The sequence below is a fragment of the Notolabrus celidotus genome, chromosome 14 (assembly GCF_009762535.1).
Source record: "Notolabrus celidotus isolate fNotCel1 chromosome 14, fNotCel1.pri, whole genome shotgun sequence".
NCBI classification, from domain to species: domain Eukaryota; kingdom Metazoa; phylum Chordata; class Actinopteri; order Labriformes; family Labridae; genus Notolabrus; species Notolabrus celidotus.
Genome location: NC_048285.1, coordinates 30,851,242 through 30,870,524, shown reverse-complemented (window position 1 = coordinate 30,870,524; position 19,283 = coordinate 30,851,242). Strand labels below are relative to the sequence as shown.

Here is a 19,283-nt window from a genome sequence, read left to right as displayed (position 1 = left end):
GGGAAGTGTAGTTCTTCGCTCGAGAGGAAATCCAATTTCTCTCTTGTCTTTTTTTCCCCTTTTATTCTTGTTTGTCTTTATTTCATTTCTTTATTATCATAAATATCATTATGTTTATATTTTATTTTATATTTCTGTAAGTGTTTTCGTCTCCAACAGTAGGCAACTCATTATTTATTATTAGATCTTTTTATTCTTAAACAAGCTATCTTATATTACATTATATTATTTTATATCATATTACATTGTTACATTGCATTACATCATGGTCATATCATATACCCATATTTATTTTTATTTATTGCTTAATCTGTCATTACCAACCATAATCACACCATGTCAACCTGTCACTACTGAAACATTTTAATACTGCCTGTAATTACTTCTATTTAATCTAAATTCCATTGTAACGTTGTATATATCTAAATTGTATTCTAGCTTTATTTATCTATTTTTATTTTTACTTATTTTATTTTATTTTATTTTATTTTACTTATTGAAACTTCTTCTTGATTGTACTTATGTCTGGGTTGCTGTAACAACTGAATTTCCCCCCTGGGGGATCAATAAAGTAAAATCTTATCTTATCTTATTTTATCTTATCTTATCTTATCTTATCTCATTGTAGTATTTCTTACTCTCACTGCATTTTGTCAATGAAATCAAATTTCACCTACTTATTATCAGATGTGTACCCATGCGTCCTTGTCACTCAAGTTTACCTCATGCTTTTGGTACTGGAAGAAACTGTAAAATGTATATTTTATACCTGGCCAATAGAATGCAAAAATCCTAATATATTGTAAATAAAAAATATACTCACAAAATAAAAATGTGTAAAGCACTGTAACCACTTTAAGGGATACTTACTAAAAGTTTCAGTTAGAATAAATGATAGGTAAGTACATATATTTTGACAAATATCTGGTTGCACCACCTGACATTTTTTGGGTGTTCAAGTTCAGAAAAGGGTAAAAAAAAAAATTTAAACACTTGAAAAAGCCGTTTAACGTACAAGCCTTGTTAGAACACATTATTCCAGACACAAATACGCATTGTGACCATTCTGGAAATACTTTGGGGCTTATTTGTCAATGACCCCCGTGTGTGTGTGTGTGTGTGTGTGTGTGTGTGTGTGTGTGTGTGTGTGTGTGTGTGTGTGTGTGTGTTGGTAAAAGTGTTTTGCTAATGTAATGTTGTGTTATAAAATGTAAAAATGTTTTCCAAAATGTTCATTTGTCTCCAACTTCGTAAAAGTGTTTCATCTTTTGTAAATTAGTTTTGTCCAGGGCCACCCATAGACTGTATAAAATATTTACTATTATTATTATTATTATTATTATTATTATTATTATTATTATTATTATTATTATTATTATTATCATTTATTACTCTAATTATTTATTATTATTTTATTTATTTATTGCCAGGCCACCGCAATAAATAGATAAAAACAGCACTTGCAACGGGGAAGGAACGTTTGTCACGCGTCGACGTTTCCACCCGGACGTATTTGGAAGCACATTTAGGGCGAGTTTATCACCGACCAACTGACAGTATTATTTTTCATGACGACACAAACTTAGACAGATCAGTCTGTCTCAGTAAAACTTCAACATGTCCATATTTACACCGACTAATCAGATCCGGCTCACTAACGTGGCCGTGGTGAGGATGAAGAAAGGAGGGAAGAGGTTTGAGATCGCGTGCTACAAGAACAAAGTTATGAGCTGGAGAACAGGAGCGTGAGTAACACACCTATACAGTCTATGGTAACACACTACAGAGCTACTAGCTACTGAAACATGTATAGCTTAAATGTAGGAATAATTTAATATGTGTACTGAAATGTCCATCCAATGTTTGCTGCTTCTGGAATCCCTGTTCCAGCCTGTCAACAACCAAAGCCAGCAAAACAAACATGTCTGCCTGTCCACCCTTTGTGTTGTGATACAGGGAGAAAGACCTGGATGAGGTTTTGCAGACAAGCTCAGTCTTCATTAATGTGTCCAAAGGGCAGATGGCCAAGAAGGAGGACTTGACCAAAGCTTTTGGGACAGATGATGTTACAGAAATCTGCAAACAGGTGAGAAATACCCCCCTGCCTATCTCTTCATGTACTCCTCTTTTTAAATCTAAATATATTTGCCTCATCACCCATCTCTCCTTTCTTTTTTGATGTTGTCTGTTGGACAGATCCTGGCCAAAGGAGAGCTGCAAGTGTCAGACAAAGAGAGGCAGAGTCAGCTGGAGACCAATTTCAGAGACATCGCGACTATTGTGGCGGAGAAGTGTGTGAACCCAGAGACCAAGAGGCCGTACACGGTCAACCTCATTGAACGAGCCATGAAGGACATCCACTACTCTGTCAAGCCCAACAAGAGCACCAAACAGCAGGCGAGGAGACACACATATACGTGTTTGCTGTCTCACAAAGATGTATCTGACTTTGTGTTCATAATGTAGTTCTTTCAAATGCATGTGTGAAAAAAGACTTGATTATCTCTGAGTGTCTCCAAGTCTAGAAAAACTACAAGAGCAGATCCTGCTGCTGTTACATTTTGATGCTAATTTGTCAGAGGGTAATTGTAGGTTTCAGTTCATGTGACGTGTGTGTGTGATTGTCCCCCAGGCTCTTGAGGTGATCCGGCAGCTGAAGGAGACCATGCAGATCCAGAGAGCTCACATGAGGCTGAGGCTGGTGCTGCCGGCTAAGGAGGCCAAGAGGCTGAAGGAGAAGCTGAAGCCGCTCCTGCAGGTGGTGGAGAGTGAAGACTTTGATGAGGAGCTGGAGATGGTGAGGAGGGTTTCACGTCATGTTTGTGTGTGTGACTGAGACTTCATGTTGGACTGAGGACTCTGCCTTCTGTTTTATGGAACTTCCTCTCTCTGCTTTAACTTATTGTCCCTGCCTCTTTCCTCCTCCTCCTCCTCCTCAGGTGTGCCTGGTGGACCCCGGTTGCTACAGGGAGATCGACGAGCTGATCCGCTGTGAGACGAAAGGCCGAGGTTCTCTGGAGGTTCTCAGTCTGAAGGATGTTGAGGAGGGAGATGAGAAACTATAGTCACTCAAACATTCAGGATTCCTCACCCTGTCCACACTAACATGCTTCACTGCAGCACACAGACTCATTTAAAACATATAATATCTACATGCTAATTCCAGCTGCTCCAAATATCCAACACTTTGATGTTTAAAGAATTTATTTTACTATAATTTGACAGATTTGTATTCTAAGAAAAAGGAGGAGCATGTTGTTGCAATAATGAGAGAATTTAAAGTGAAACCTGCAGTTTATGGAAAGTCCTGGGATCCATTCTGGACTTGAACTCCACATCCGCCTTCAATCAGACATGGTGCCATGTAGTCAGGCTCAATATTCCAACTGAAGAGTTAAATCCTTTTAATCTGTAATTTATATTTTTCATAATGACTTACTTTGCTCTGTTGCTAATAAATATATAATGAAATATTTTTTGTATTCATGGTGATTTATTTTCACAGACAGTTGAGCGTGCAGAGCTCGACATTAAAACCAGGGACATTAGAGAATTTCATCTCTGTTCTAACTCTTGTGGAAAAGTGGCTGAAAGACAACAATCTAAAAATTCAGATATATCTACTTTTATGAAAAACTATGACTTATGTTCTCAATATTCAGTGAATTAACTTTAATTTAAAGTATTTATTTGTTTTAGCTGCAAATTTTTCTTACAAAACAAGATCCAGGAGCGTGAAAATGAAGAAATAATCACTAAGAACTCAATTTCCACATTTCTTTCTTGCTTCTGAAAGAGATCAAAGTTTATGATCCTCTTGAAATTATTCAAACCACTAAATGAAGCTTCTGTTAATTAAAAGAGATCAGATTTAAGGTCCTGAGTAGTTTAATGCATCAACAGTGAATGTGCAGGTCAATCTCGGACTTCAGCAGTGAACCCAGATGAAGTGAATCTGCTCTTAATTGTGATCTTCAGTCTAAAGCAGGGGTTCCCAAAGTGTGGGTCGGGACCCCCTGAGGGGTCGTGAGGTGTCTTCCAGATTTCTGACTTTTTTTTTAAGTCATCTAAATTTACTTATTTTACCCATTATTGTAAAAGATACAAACAAAAATAGTTACATTAGAAATAAAACCCTGCAAATCAGTACATTTCATTAGTTTTCTGCCTTTCTTTTTTGCCAGATGACTCATAAAAGTTAGGGTTAGTGAACAGAAGGATCAGTAGCAGACGGTTCATTCACAGCAGCACAGGAAACACAGCCACATGTGCATGTAGGTGAACTAATTCCGAAGTATGAAGTAGCATTTAATTACTTCGAGGGACAGCGGGGGTCACAAGTCTTTGGCACCTATATTTTGGGGTTCTTAAAAGTTTGGGAACCCTTGATCTAAAGGATAAATTATAGTGAGTGATCTTTGATAAGATGCTTACACGTTAGATCTGCAAACAAAAGTCTATAAAGTCCACTTTCATGACCCATAACTTCATCATACAGCCTCCTTTCTAATCTATCATGCTCTAAAGAGAATGACATCATGTATTTTTGCACCTCCTCATAATCCTGGAGTAATCCCACATCACTCATGTCTCAAGACAACTTTTATAAACTCATATTTCTGACATGTTTTCTTTATTTCATGACGTCTTTTAGTGCAGAACAACAGATCTCAGTCGTAAACATTTCGCCACTCTCAACAAAACAAATCATATAAACGTACATCTCTCTGACGTCGGCAAAGTGTTTGTGCGAAACAGTATTCAGTTTGTAGGCCAACATTTACTCAGTCACGATTAAGGCAGTACAGTGTATCCAACGAATCAAAGTATTCAATCCAGTTTAGTATCAGTGTCATACAGGACACAGTGAACACAGGGAAATAAGATGCAAAGTCCTAAAGTCTACCCACGTCCCAAACAATGAACTACTTACAAGATGCTTTCATTTATAGTGTTGAGTTCACGCATGAAACTGTGCATCATTACTCAACATGTGCATCCTCTGCTGTTTCATCTACCCACAGTCACTCCAATGATTTACACTTTATATCACTCTGTTAAATATTACACCACAGCTCAGATGGGTTCTGATGAGCGCGCGTACTGGCTGCTTGTGAATGTAGTCCTGTTGATCCTGCTCAGTGGATGGTTAGCCTCGTCCTCTACATTCGGTGGGCTGCTTGCATCAGGCGGCTGTGCGTTTCTAGTGGGGCATCTGGTGGTGAGAAACACTCCTCCTATCCCCATGAGACCAGAGGAGATCCATCCCAGGTAAAGAGCAGGTCCCCAGTCTCTTCTCATCAGCACAGCTCCCTCCAGTGGCTGACTGGTGTGGTGACACGTCCAGGCTATGGGCACGAGCAAAAGGATTCCAGACAACACAAAGAGAGCTCCAGAAACCACTTTAACCTGCCCACGCAGAGGAAACCACACGGCCCCCGTTGCTCCAATCACTGTCGCAAAAGCCCCGGCTCCAATAGCAGCCATGATTAGGGCTCTCCACGTCCGAAAACTCCCTGATAGAGACATTAGAGACCTGTAGAAGGTGCAGTGCAGGCTGCCATCGTGGGCCAAGTCCCAGTGATCCCACTCCAGCCACACCCCGTCCCAGTATGCAGGCAGAGTAGCCGTTGTGTTGTCCAGGGTGCCGCTCACCTTCCACAGGGCCAGGCAGCGCGTCAGGATGGCACAGAGCCACCCAACGCAGCCCAGAGCGAGGGCAGTGAGCTCCAGCGGCCGCTCCATGACTCCGGCCTGCTGCTCCTCCTCTCCACTGCAGGCCCCGACTGCCTAACCAAAAACAGCTGGCAGCAGAGCGGGGCGGGGTGTTGTTTTAACGTGTGTGTGCATGTGTGAGGCAGAGACAAGTTGTGTATGTGTGTGTAGAGGTAAGTGTGTGTCTGCTTTGCATGTCTGTTTAGAAAGGGGAAACCAGTTCTTTGGTATTCATGGGAAGAAAAAGGCAAAGCAGGGGTGGAGGAGGGAAATCCCTGTGTTTGCTCTGCCATGGTTTCAAAACAATCCCTTTCTCCTAGTCTCTGTGGGGAGGAGACACAAAAGCTCCTCTGTGCTTTGACTTTTAAACCCTGAGTCAGAGAAGACTTGATTTAAAGAGACACGAGTTGCAGATGAAGTCTAGATTTGTGTCTCTCAGTAGTCGACTACTGCTGGAGGAATGAACTCTGACACATAAAGGAGCCTGGGTCACTCCTCTCACTGAAAACAGATTATTAAACTGTCACATGTTCTTACAATGTTTATTTTGAATTCTCAGATGCACACACACTTCTGAAATGACACATTTTCCCCTGTTAACTTTCACATAAAGCGAAATAAATCATGATTGATGTGATGAAATGATCTATTTCTTCAAAACAAAGGAACAAAGATTTATTCTCTGACTGTTTTTGCATCAAAGTAGCTCTTTAAAGGGCAAATGATTTGTTTTGTACAGATTGCAGTCATTCAGTATCAGTCACACTAATAATCTAACTATATCTAACACTATCTAATAATAATTCAGTCTAATATTTCAATGCATATGAGCGTATGTCCACATGTACAGTATCTCACAAAAGTGAGTACACCCCTCACATTTCTTCTAAAGATGATGCACAAGAAAGTCTGCAAACAATCTGCTAAAGACAGCAGACTAAGGACATGGATTACTGGAACCATGTCTTGTGATCTGATGAGACCAAGATAAACTTATTTGGTTCAGATGGTGTCAAGCGTGTGTGGCGGCAACCAGGTGAGGAGTACAAAGACAAGTGTGTGTTGCCTACAGTCAAGCATGGTGGTGGGAGTGTCATGATCTGGGGCTGCATGAGTGAGAGCTACAGTTAATTTAAGGAACCATGAATGCCAACATGTACTGAGACATACTGAAGCAGAGCATGATCCCCTCCCTTCAAAAACTGGGCCGCAGGGCAGTACTCCAACATGATAACCACCCCATACACACCTACAAGACGGCCACTGCCTTGCTAAAGAAGCTGAGGGTGAAGATGATGGAGTGGCTAAGCATGTCTCCAGACCTAAACCCTATTGAGCATCTGTGGGGCCCAAGGTCTCATCCACCAGCTCTGTGATCATCATGAAGGAGTGGAAGAGGATTCCAGTGGCAACCTGTGAAGCTCTGGTGAACTCCATGCCCAAGAGGGTTAAGGCAGTGCTGGACATTTTCACTTAGGGGTGTACTCACTTTTGTTGCCGGTGGTTTAGACATTAATGGCTGTGTGTACATTTACACTGTTATACAAGCTGTACACTGACTACTTTACATTGTATCAAAGTGTCATTACTTCAGTGTTGTCCCATGAAAAGATATAATTAAATATGTGCAGAAATGTGAGGGGTGTACTCATTTTTGTGAGATACTGCATCACACAGGTTAGTCCACCATTCTGTGTCCATCCTCCAGTCCTCTCTAAACGTAGTTCTTGACTGCGTAGCTGTGTGTGGGTGTCAGTGTGTACCCACTAGAGTTAAACCGTCCCCTCTGTGGAGGGCAGGTAGCACAAAGAATGGCTCCCCCACAGAACAGCAGCCCAGATGTCACAAAGCCGATATAGATGGCTGCTCCCATCTCCCTCTTCAGCACCTCGGGGACTCGCGGGTTGTGGAAGTCTCTGATGATGGAGTTCGCCGTCCAGGCGACAGCAACGATGGTGGTGAGTGCAGACAGGCAGAAGATGGACCCGGAGCTCACCACCACCCGGGCCTTGATCCTCGGGTGTCCCAGGCAGTTGGTGCAGCGAGCTCCCAGGAGGAAGATGAGGAAGCCCAAACATCCCAGCACCAGGCTGATGCAGATGAGGCCTCGGGCCGCCTGGAGGTCAGGTGACAGATCCAGCAGGGCGTCGTAGAGCTTACACTGCATCTGACCCGTGTACTCGCTGACGCAGGTCATCCACAGACCCTCCCAGAACACCTGCATGACCACCAGGTGGGTGCCGATGAACGCCGTCACCTTCCACATGGGCAGAGCACAGATCAGGATGGTTCCTGCTACGCCCACCATGGACAGGCTGATACCCAGCTCCTGCAGAGCCATGGGACACTGGGGACTCTGTCACACCCTGGAAGACACACAAACATTGAGTTATTATTTAAAGAACTCATGAAATCTTCCTTTGATTACATCCTGACATGTTGCTGGTGGATTATGATCATATGAGAAGACAGGCAGTGATTTTTTTATCAGTTAATAAACAACTGAAATGTTATTTTCTCCTGCAGGTCAACATGAGGGTCATGAGGTTTTTGTTTACATCAAGAGAACTGAAGAAACGTGAGGAATGATAAGAAAGGAAAACAGAAAGAGGCGATTAAAGCATGACAGATATGTTGACTCATGGTGGATGTCATCTGTAAAACATGTCAGGGGTTTCTAGTTAATAAGGCAAAGTGCCACCAGGGTGCAGTGTGTCACAACAGAACAACACTGCAGGTGGATGTTTCTCCTGCAGATGTCAAAGAGGAAATGATTCATGGGGAGAATCTGAGGACTAATCTGAAGTGGAGACATTTAAAATAGTCTGTTTGCATATTTTAAAAAAGAAATACAAAGTGTAATCTTGACAATTTGTCTGCTCTGGATATTTACTCTAACTTTTTGTGGTCATTCAGCCTTTATTAGCAAGGACAGCTAAAGAGAGACAGGACATGTGGGGTGCAAAGAGTGGAGGATGACATGCAGCAGGGTCGTGGTCTGGAGTCCAGTCCATGACCGCTGCAAGAAGGATTGAAGCCTCTGTTTATGGGGCATGCACTTTAACCACTAGGCCAAACCAGAGCCTGACTTTTACATTTTTATAGATTTAGTTTTGTATCTGGAACAGGAAATGAAGAGTTCATATTATATTCATTCTCTATAACCAAATATATATATTTGTTGTAAGATCTGTTTATTTTTACTTCTTTAATTTGAATTGCTAATAACTTTTTAATAATTTATATTTTATAGGCTCTTGTTTTCTCCTTGCTTTATACTCTTTTGCACTGTCTTCTTTGCTGCTGTGGCACTTAAATTTCCCCATGTGGGACAAATAAAGGACTATCCTATCTTATCTTATCTTATTTGCAAAAACAGATAACTCAGTTTTTAAATATATAACATATTTCTTTTTTATATAGATTCCTAATAAAGTTACATTTTCAAGATATCTGTGATTAGTGAAGTCATTTTGACTAATTCAAAGCCACCCAATCTCAGTTGATTGATAATACCAAAAGATAGTATTAGACAAAATATGTTTTTGAAACATTTTTTTTAATTTTTAAAAAACTGTTTTTGCAAATGAACTCTTCAAATTTTTCCCTTTTTTTTCAAAATTAAGATTAATAATCAAATCTAAAGCATTAAGAAAATTAAGAACCGGAAAAACATCCTTTGAGTTGATTTAGATTGAAGTGTCTTATAAATGCTTTTTAGTGTCTTCTTACACTGAGTTGTTTTTATGCTACAATAAGCTGTAATACTGGCAAATAAGACATGATGCAGTTGTCAGCAACACAGTTAAAGGATGGAACTGATGTCCCACTTTGACAGACCAGACACCTGATCTACTGACACACTCAGAGATAAGGTTGTGCAGACTTCACTTCACAGCGTCTGTCTCTTTCTCCTCTGGTTCTCAGGATAGAGGAACTCGCTGTGGGGTAAATTCTGCAGGTAACCTCCTGAGAAAGCAGAAAAGCTTGACACACTTCAGATGCTTCCTGTGACATCTGAGTAACCTGATCCTCTGATAACACTCCCGGCTGGTGGGTGGGATTGTTTATGATGTTATCAGCATCGTGTTTACACCGTTTCTTGAAGATTAGAGGGGGAACAAATGTGTGTGTAATACAACAAGAGTTTTGGTTTTAACCCCTGAGATGCCGGTGTTTACGAGGTAAACGTTGGCAGTGATGGATGAAACTTGCCAAAGCAGATCAGTCACGTGGATTCTAGGTCCCTGAGTCACCACGTTTGCTCCCTGGATTGTCATCTCTACCTGACCAACAGGTTCTCTCAGTGTGTGGTTCAACTAACAACAGGTGCTTTAAAAAAAATCTATATCAACAAGAGGCATGATGAGAAATAACATCATAAGGTCATTTATTGTTAAAAAACAGAATCAGAAACAATTTACAACACAAAAACAAAATGAGTTTCTTAACCACTTTCCATAATGTAAACTACCCACACACACACGCTCATTACAGAGCCTTATACCTCTAATAATTTATAATGACATCAAGTTTATCTTCATTAAACTACACTGAACAAAGTGCTTTACAGAAAACAACACATAAAAACAACATCCAAACAAACTCAGAGCTTCTTCATACATCCGGTGCAGAGTGATTCTATTCAAACTAAAAGTGCATGTTTCCTTCTTTGTGTGTGTTGTCTGTGTTTGTCCTTTTTCTGGATGTTTCACAGCAACTTGTTCAATTCTTTCTTCTTCTCGGAGTCACAAACTAACAGTCCTCCACCAGACCTCTCCATGTCCATGTCCCATCAGAAACATCAAATGTATGTCTTTGCTATAGATCGGACTGAGTCCTGCTTACTGTATCCTCCTGAATCATTCAGGAAGTACTTCACAGAGGGGGCTTCATCCTCTTTTTTTGGACAGTTGGCACACAGAAGAGCTCCCCCCACGACCAGCAGGGCCCCGGCCCCCCAGCCGATGTACAGAGTAGCCCCCAGCTCTCTTTTCTGGGCATCCACGAGCAGAGGGCTGTAGAAGTTTCTGATGATGATGCTGGCGGTCCAGGAGACGGGGATGAGGCAGAGGATTCCACTGATGATGAGCAGAACACCGGCTGCTACCGAAGCCTTCGCCTTGGCACTCTGCTCTGGAATGAAGTTGGTGCACTTCCCTCCCGCAAAAGCTACCAGGATCCCAACGAGGCCCACAACGATTGAGACCACCACCAGAGCCCGGGCCCCCTGCAGGTCTGTGCTGAGGGCCAGCATGGAGTCATACACCTTGCACTGCATCTGTCCCGTACTCTGGACCACACAGCTCATCCAGATGCCCTCCCACATGACCTGCGATGTCACGATGTTGCTGCCGATGAAGGCCGTGACTCTCCACATGGGTGTGGCGCAGACGATGAGGACCCCGATCCAGCCGAAGAGGCCCAGGACACAGCCGGCCATCTGCATCGCCATGGAAGCCATCGTGTCCTCTCTGAGAGTCTCTGAGAGATTATTCTGAGGTGTTCAGGCGTTTGTGTTCATCTGAAGCTGAATGAAGAATTGAAGGCGTGAAAGCATAGCTATTGAAGACCTTACTGGCCCTGCCAAAGAATACCAGCCATGCAGGATTCTTTGTGAGCAGGACAACAAAGGTTTAGGTTTCGATTGTTGTTGTGGATGGAGAGGAGGGTTGTGTTACAGAGGGTTTTGTTGGAGCTTTGTCAAGGTGTGACAGAAAATACACCAAATGGACGATGCAGGCAGTGTGACACAGTGTTAGAGGTACACACAGTCCTGCCTATGTAAATGTTTAAGAAGAGGAAGCCCAAGAGTCTGCAGACAGTCGTGCATTCACACCACAGTCTCAATCAGGACTGTGATTTATCTTTGAGTGTATATGTGCATCTATCTGTGCACAGTTTAAAACAAATCAATGCTGCTCACACATCCAAGATGCACCTCTGCATGACAAGACACAGAAATCAGCTCACTGTCAGGACATCCTGAGAATATAAAAAACCCTGAGGACACTGTTATACTTTAATTAATCGACTAAATGTAATAAAAAAACCATCACCAAGTAAAAACTGTCACCCTCTGTTAGCTCTTGTTTTTATTGAAGACTTAGACTTAGACTTAGACTTTTTATTTGTCCACAATGTGGAAAATTGCCTTCAGCTTCACAGACAAACAGACAATACAACATTTTTAGACAAAAACAGAGAGAGCACTTGGGGATTCTTCCTGGTGATTGTCAGCAGAATTATTTTAAGGAGCTAGTATAAAATATTGGGTATAAAAAATATAAAACATATCCATATGTACATACACATACACATACATAAAAACACATATGCATACACACATATACACATACATATATCAAGCAAGAGGAGATGGTCTAAACCTCCCTGCTCACTTTTCTTTGTATTACTAGCAGCAGGTTTTTTGGGGAGTCTTTCTGTTTCAGAACACACTTACCTAAAACAAAAACAGGGGTTCCCAAAGTTTCTTCTAGAATGTTATCTAAAAATAGTACATTTTACACATTATAGTAAAAAATTTGGACAAAAATAGTAGCTAACCTTGCAATAAAACCTTGAAAATAGAAATTGTAATGAGTTTTTCTGCCTTTATTTGTTGCCAGATGACTCCTAAGTTTAGGGTTCGTGAACAGTGAATTATCTAAAGCATTAGTAGCTGTAGGTTCATTCATAACGGCACAGGAAACACAGACACATGCTCATATAGGTAGGCTAACCTTCTGCAGACCAGCTCAATGAATCCACATTAAATCACTTTGAGGGACAGTTTGGGTCGTGAGTCTTTGGCACCTATACTTTGGGGCTGAAAAGTTTGGGAACCCCTGATCTAAAAGATCAAGATTGAGTGAGACTTGCTTTCCATTTAATAATAATAATAATAATAATAATGCATTTTATTTAAAGGCGCCTTTCTTGGCACTCAAGGTCACCTTACAACATTAAAAACAAACAGAGTTTAAATAGCAAACAGTTATAAAACACAATTTAAAAACTTTTAAGTGAATGGACAGAGGAGTTGTGGTCAGATGGAGTAAGCCAGTTTAAACAGATGGGTTTTGAGTTTGGATTTAAAATGTGGGAGTGAGTCAGTGTTGCGGAGGTCAGGTGGGAGAGGCGGGCAGGGGGGACAGTGAGGTGGATGGAGGAGGAGGATCTGAGGGTACGGACGGGTGTGGCAGTATGGAGGAGGTCAGAGAGATAAGGAGGGGCGAGGTTGTGTATGGATTTGAAGGTGAGGAGAAGTATTTTGTAGTTGATCCGGTGTGTGATGGGGAGCCAGTGGAGCTGTTGCAGGATGGGTGTGATGTGGTGGATGGAGGCGGTGCGTGTGATGATACGGGCGGCTGAATTTAGCTTTGTTTCGATTCTTTGTTCGTTTGTAATCAATTTTAAAGTAGTTTAATGTGCGCAGAGGAATAAAAATCTTTCAAATAGACTTCATACACCGATGTTATAAAAGCACTTCTTAGATGTAATGACTCATCCACTGAAACCTATTTTTAATCATTGCTTGGTTAGTGAACTGGACTGTGAGGCATTTGTTCAGTGACTACGAGCATCATAGTGAGTCCAGCACACTGTCATTAATCCAGAACCGGTTCAGGTGGATTCTTTCTGAAGGACTGTGTAGGAATGTGATACCAGGTGAACTGTAGCAACACAACAGGGTGTGTTCACCTGAGTGACGCACCTTGTTACACTGAGCTGACATCAGATGGAAAATACTGAAATGCCAAGTTCACACTTCCTGGATGTCAAACAATGTGGATCATTTGAGTTTAAATTGTTTCCTCTAACGATTCTCTGACTTCTCTTTACACCGACACATTAAAGGAAAGTTCTCTTTTCTGATGAAACAATCAGCGGGACACGAAACACGATGTATTAAAGCAATAGTTTCATAGTGACAAGGCTGGGATTGGTGGAGGTATACACACACCCACACACACACACACACACACGTGCAAACACACACTCTTATGTATCCCTTTACTTCAGTTAAAGGAGATTTTTGATCATAAAAAACACTAAGAAGAGATTTACAGGAATAACATTTGTCCTGTTTTAAAGAAACCAACGTTCACTGTCATTGACCTTGACAAGAAACTATCATCTATCGTTTCTGTTAAAGTCACCTGACCTCCTTCGTTTCACCGAAAGAGGAAGTTTAAACAGCGACACGTGACGTGAGGTGAATCTGTCAGGTGGATGGATAAATGTTGTTTGAGAGCACTTGAATATACCTTTCTTTCATTTTTGCTTTGAAGAGCATTTTTATTGTTGCTTCAATTCAGCAGAAGTCCTTTTTTCTTTTAGAGCTTTCTTTCCTTTGTCCTCTAGAACAACAATTAGTATCAGAAAATCTCATTATATTCTCTGTGATTCAGTGTTATTTAAATAAAAACTTGATAAGTGCAGTGCTCTAGGACAAGATAAGATAAGAAGATAAGATAAACTTTTATTACACCCATGGGGACATTTTTTCTGGACTTACCCTAACCCTCTATTATCTAACACTGAATCTGAAAGCCTTTAAAGATTTATGATAACACAAGTAATTGAATTAATCTATTTAAAGTGTTGTGAGTGAATCAAAAGCCTGGCCTCTCTTATACATGTGTTTGTTTCATTTATTGTCTATTTAGAATTGTATTATGTCTCAGTGTTTTTGTCCAAAACTATAAGGCTTTTAGTCCTAGACTACTGGTTCATCTCCCTGCTCTCTTTGTTGCATATCATCCTCCAATCTCTCATCCCAAACATTTCCTGTCTCTCTTTGTCTCTTCTATTCAATGAGGGCGAAACTTCCTCCAAAAAGAACTTTAAAAATCCCACTGATGACCCCTGTGTTGACCCTGACATGTCCTTCCTTATTAAGAAAATGGGCGCTGTGGACAACTTCAATTTTATCCAACATACACCGTCCCATTATCACATTTTTGGGCATTTTTTGCCTTAATGGATATGACAGCTGAAGAGAGATAGGACATGCAGGGAGCAGAGAGCAGGGGAGGACATGCAGTAAATGGTCGAGGTTGGAATCGGACTTGCGACCTCTGCGATGAGGGCTATGGCCTCTGTATGTGGGGCGCTTAGACCACTAGGCCACCAGCGCCCCAGGATGATGAATTTTAAACACAGTGACCCAAGAGACTTCTTTTTCATGTCCCATGTAGAAGAAAAGTAAACTCTAACTTGTCCTAAAGTTAATTTAACACAGCTGACGTGTTAAGATGCTTTTTCCACACAATAATAATTCACTAATCAGAACTCAGTATTTTTGATGCTTTAACATAACCAAACTGTGACATGTGAACATGATCAACTATGTGTTTGATATTGTTTCTATGATGACAGAAGTCACCTGAATATATCCTTTACTGCATGTGCTGAACTCATCAGCTGTATCGTCATGAAATGAAACATGAATGCTGTGAATACATGGGCCAGATATTTGCCCGAAAGGAAAATTTTACTGCTCAAGGCTTTCTCTTCTAAGTCTCCAGAGACAAAATTGAGATTCTCACTTCAGCCTCATTCAAGTTTCAAATTGTTCTCATTTGTTTCTCATCAGTTTCTCCTAAAATTCACTAGGAGGAATATTTGAGACCATGACATGAGTCTTATTTGAGACTTAAATGAGAGATCTCATTAATGGCTCATTTTCTTCTCTTTTTTTTAATTACATTTTTAGCCTTTTTGCCTTTATTTGACAGGACAGCTGAAGAGAGACAGGACATGTGGGGAGTAGTGAGCGGGAGACGACATGCAGGAGATGGTCGACGGGCTGGGAATCGAACCTGCGACCCCTGCGATGAGGATTGTAGCCTCTGTATGTGGGATGCTTAGACTGCTAGGCCACCAGTGCCCAAAAGAATCCACCCCTTTAATTGTAATAATCTGGCTAAATCTGGTCAGCTAGAAAATGGTCTGTCATACCTGTTGTATGAAATCTCTATCTTTTGCAATTTCTCTCAAAGACACTAAATCTTTGTGAAGTTGTTTTGTTCCAAACAGACTTGTAAAGGAATGACCATACTGTGAAGTCAAAGAAGAGATAATTTGATCTAAATAGCTGATCTTGCAAGTGTTTCTAAATGTTTTAATGAGAATTGTAAGTTTGTGGACAATTACATTGAAATCTTAATTTTGCAGGGCACTATAAATGTTCATAAAAAGATGAGCTCAGGCTCTTTCTTTGCTCCATCTGAGCTCAGCTTGAGACTCAAAAACTGAGTCTGACAAAAACAATGGGATGAGGTTAGATTGAGACAATTGAGAGAGCTCCCTGATTTCTCCACCTGAGCTCAAAAGGAGTCACAACACTTGAGAAATACCTGAGAATCATTTCAGATTTGGACCAGATCTCCTTTTGAACTGAAAGGGAGACTAAGCTGAGACTTTTTGCAACTTCTTTCTGGAGGCAAGAATTAGAAACAGGAGACATAAGCTATAGTCTCATTCTGCTTTCAAACAGATCTCATTGTTGTCTAGGAGACATAATTAAAACACTTTTGAGATCTCCTCTCTAAATTTATTTTCCTATGGGTGATGTCCTTGAAATTTTGCAAAATGCAAAATGTGCTATTTCTTCCTCTTGAGCTAAATAAACACACGTGCAAATGTGTTTCCCTTGCAGTTTGCACAATATGAATAACATTTGATAAACTCTAATACACTGCTCTATTTGTATTCACATGCATCTACTTTACATTTGTGACCTCAGTAGGATTAGTTGTTTGGATAGTTTGAATGCAGCTGTATGTGTTGGCTCATCGTGCCAGTTAAAAGTAGCACACTGTAGCAGGTTCTGTAAGAAAGCCTCAGCTGGCACTGAATGCTGTCTGACCGGCTGAACTGGTTTAACGTCCACACAAAGAATTCAAACGAACTGCTGAATGTTTTTGAACACACTTCTTACGCCTTCTTCTTTCAAGTTAGACTTTCTATTTTGTGACCTACTTGCATGAAAATCAATGATAATGTGACTTCCTGTAAGCAGGACTTCTAAAAGGAAGCAATCAGTGTCCTCATCACTGAATCATTGCATTAAATTGAGATTACAAACAATCACTGCTCCTGACCTGGTTCATGTTTACATAAACTTACTGTGTTTGAACTGTCTTAGACTTAAACCGGTCTGACAGAGATGTTGTTTCAGCACTGTGTGTCTGACTTTAAAAAACATGACTGGTGATGTATTTTATCCTCAGGTGCAAATCTCAGGTAAATCTTAACACCAGAAAGAGATCAGAAAAGGTCAACTCAGTGCAAACAAAGAAAAGTGCTGTGACAAAGAGAATCATTTGTAAAAGTTTTATTAAAAATCAGTGTTTTCAGTTGACATCAGCTGTGTTTTCACACTGCTGCAGACTAAAGAAGACATTTGTAGAATACTTTATACAATAAATTCACAATATATCAGAGGTGCTGTACAGGATTTCTTCAATCATAGCTTTTTCATTCTTCTAGCCCAGCTCAGATTTACCAAACAATCAGAGAAAATGTGGTTAAATACAAGCTTTACACAACAAGGTTCTGATTCAGTCCAGTCATCCTCCTGTGAACAGAGATGTAGTCTCAAACCACGTCTCTGTGCCATGTTTCTCATTCCTCAAGAAACTCGCTCTCATGCCTCCACAGTGAGAGACAACGTTAGCTGTCAGGCATTCACAACAAAGGAGGGAAGCTTGAAAAAAACAAACAGTCTTTTTAGGAACCTGGATCTCTCAGACGTAGGCTCGGCTGGTGGCTGTGGATCTGGCAGGGGCGTACTTGACTGGATACTCTGGACCCTCTTTGGGTGGGCAGGAGCTGCAGAGGAGGGCACCCCCTAGGAGGAGAAGAGCAGCTGTGCCCCAGCCGATGTAGAGAGCGGCTCCCAGCTCTCTCCTCTGAGCGTTGGTCAGGATGGGGTTGTAGAAATCTCTGATGATGGTGTTTGCAGACCAGCAGACAGGGACGAGGATGAGAACGCCGGCACAGATGAAGATGACTCCAGCAGCGATAGCCACCTTAGACTTGACCCGTTCGTCCTCAACAAAGTTGGTGCACTTTCCCCCAGCAATGCCCAGGATGATCCCGAATGCTGATACGATGATGGCGATGACCACAAGAGCTCTGGCAGCCTGGAGGTCCTGCGGGAGAGCCAGCAGAGAATCATAGATCTTGCACTGCATCTGACCCGTGCTCTGCGTCACACAGTTCATCCATAAGCCTTCCCAGATGACCTGCGCTGTCACAATGTTGGCTCCAATGAAGGCTGTGACCTTCCACATGGGCAGAGCGCACACGATGATGGTTCCCAGGGAACCAACGATGGCCAGGGCAAAGCCCAGCATCTGTCTTCCCATTGACACCATGATGAGGATTTGTTTGGGTCACTTGGATCTGAAGCAGGAGAGTCTCTTGAGTAGGTCAGCTCAGCTTGGGTTGTAAAGTGGATTAAATACTGTGGCACTTTTCAGTTTGTTATATGTACCGTATGTCTTGTGTGAAGGTGGAGTCATGCAGATGTCCTGCCCTCTGACCTGAAACCGGTGCAGGGACTTACCCGCCCGACCGGATTCTTCGTATTATTCAAAAGAAGACGGGGAGTAGTTTCGACGAGATGAGCATCAGCCTCAGACGACGTTATGTAAATGAGGCCCATAAAGAGGCATCTTTGGAACAATGCACTGCTAGTGACAGACCTTTGATTGGGCAGGTGACTGGAAGATCAGGTCTCGTCAACGGTTTCAGGTTTTAAAAATAACACCAACATGAATGGGAGTATCACCGGAAGAAAGACTTCAACATTTATGGCCTTATCTCTGGGTTTAGCTTTAGTAAACATCACTGTATGTGTTCAAAACACTTATCATGTTTGGTTATTTCTTCCAATCAACCTGAAAGTACTCATAATGAATGTCAGACCAACTTCATACAAACAAAACTTTTTTTTTTCTGTTGTAAAGAAGCCAACTCATCTTTGGATGTAACACATCTTATCATACATTTCAGATAACTGAGTTAGCTCCCCATTTTCTGTGAAATTAATATTGATTTTAAAATATGTGTGATATTTTCTATATTTTTCTATATTTTCTATATTTTTATACATTTTATATATTTTCTATATTTTTTATATTTTTCTATATATTTTTATATTTTCTATATTTTTATACATTTTATATATTTATCTATATTTTCTATATTTTTCTATATTTTTCTATATTTTCTATATTTTCTATATTTTTTATATATGTATCTATATTTTCTATATTTTTCTATATTTTCTATATTTTCTATATTTTTCTATATTTTATATTTTTTCTATATTTTTCTATATTTTCAATATTTTCTATATTTTTCCTATATGTTCTATATTTTTCTATATTTTCTATATTTTTCTATATTTTTCTATATTTTCTATATTTTCTATATTTTTTATATATGTATCTATATTTTCTATATTTTTCTATATTTTATATTTTTTCTATATTTTTCTATATTTTCTATATTTTTCTATATATTTCCTATATGTTCTATATTTTTCTATA

The 19,283-nt window shown here is 40.5% G+C and overlaps 5 protein-coding genes across 5 annotated transcripts; 1 reads left to right on the top strand and 4 right to left on the bottom strand.

Moving 5' to 3' along the window:
• Nucleotides 1-1,488: 1,488 nt before the first annotated feature.
• Nucleotides 1,489-3,475, top strand: sbds (SBDS ribosome maturation factor). The gene is made up of 5 exons (XM_034701513.1): nt 1,489-1,745; nt 1,957-2,086; nt 2,197-2,397; nt 2,633-2,797; nt 2,940-3,475. The coding sequence occupies exons 1-5, from the start codon at nt 1,618-1,620 to the stop codon at nt 3,063-3,065; spliced, it is 750 nt and encodes a 249-aa protein (XP_034557404.1). The 5' UTR covers nt 1,489-1,617; the 3' UTR covers nt 3,066-3,475.
• Nucleotides 3,476-4,614: 1,139 nt separating this feature from the next.
• LOC117825441 (claudin-4-like) lies at nt 4,615-5,993 on the bottom strand. Its single transcript, XM_034701290.1, has one exon. The coding sequence runs from the start codon at nt 5,743-5,745 to the stop codon at nt 5,077-5,079; it is 669 nt and encodes a 222-aa protein (XP_034557181.1). The 5' UTR covers nt 5,746-5,993; the 3' UTR covers nt 4,615-5,076.
• A 1,436-nt stretch (nt 5,994-7,429) lies between these two features.
• cldnj (claudin j) lies at nt 7,430-8,056 on the bottom strand. Its single transcript, XM_034701422.1, has one exon. It carries the CDS (start codon nt 8,054-8,056, stop codon nt 7,430-7,432), a length of 627 nt encoding a protein of 208 aa, XP_034557313.1.
• Nucleotides 8,057-10,519: 2,463 nt separating this feature from the next.
• On the bottom strand, nt 10,520-11,179 carry LOC117825391 (claudin-like protein ZF-A89). Its single transcript, XM_034701216.1, has one exon. It carries the CDS (start codon nt 11,177-11,179, stop codon nt 10,520-10,522), a length of 660 nt encoding a protein of 219 aa, XP_034557107.1.
• Nucleotides 11,180-17,081: 5,902 nt separating this feature from the next.
• cldne (claudin e) lies at nt 17,082-18,200 on the bottom strand. The gene has a single exon (XM_034701174.1). It carries the CDS (start codon nt 18,102-18,104, stop codon nt 17,472-17,474), a length of 633 nt encoding a protein of 210 aa, XP_034557065.1. The 5' UTR covers nt 18,105-18,200; the 3' UTR covers nt 17,082-17,471.
• Nucleotides 18,201-19,283: the final 1,083 nt, after the last annotated feature.

Coding starts and splice junctions, on each gene's coding strand:
- sbds (XM_034701513.1), top strand. CDS start 1,618: ATGTCCATATTTACACCGACTAATCAGATCCGGCTCACTAACGTGGCC. Junction 2,087..2,196: donor TTACAGAAATCTGCAAACAG/GTGAGAAATACC, acceptor TCTGTTGGACAG/ATCCTGGCCAAAGGAGAGCT. Junction 2,398..2,632: donor ACAAGAGCACCAAACAGCAG/GCGAGGAGACAC, acceptor ATTGTCCCCCAG/GCTCTTGAGGTGATCCGGCA.
- LOC117825441 (XM_034701290.1), bottom strand. CDS start 5,745: ATGGAGCGGCCGCTGGAGCTCACTGCCCTCGCTCTGGGCTGCGTTGGG.
- cldnj (XM_034701422.1), bottom strand. CDS start 8,056: ATGGCTCTGCAGGAGCTGGGTATCAGCCTGTCCATGGTGGGCGTAGCA.
- LOC117825391 (XM_034701216.1), bottom strand. CDS start 11,179: ATGGCTTCCATGGCGATGCAGATGGCCGGCTGTGTCCTGGGCCTCTTC.
- cldne (XM_034701174.1), bottom strand. CDS start 18,104: ATGGTGTCAATGGGAAGACAGATGCTGGGCTTTGCCCTGGCCATCGTT.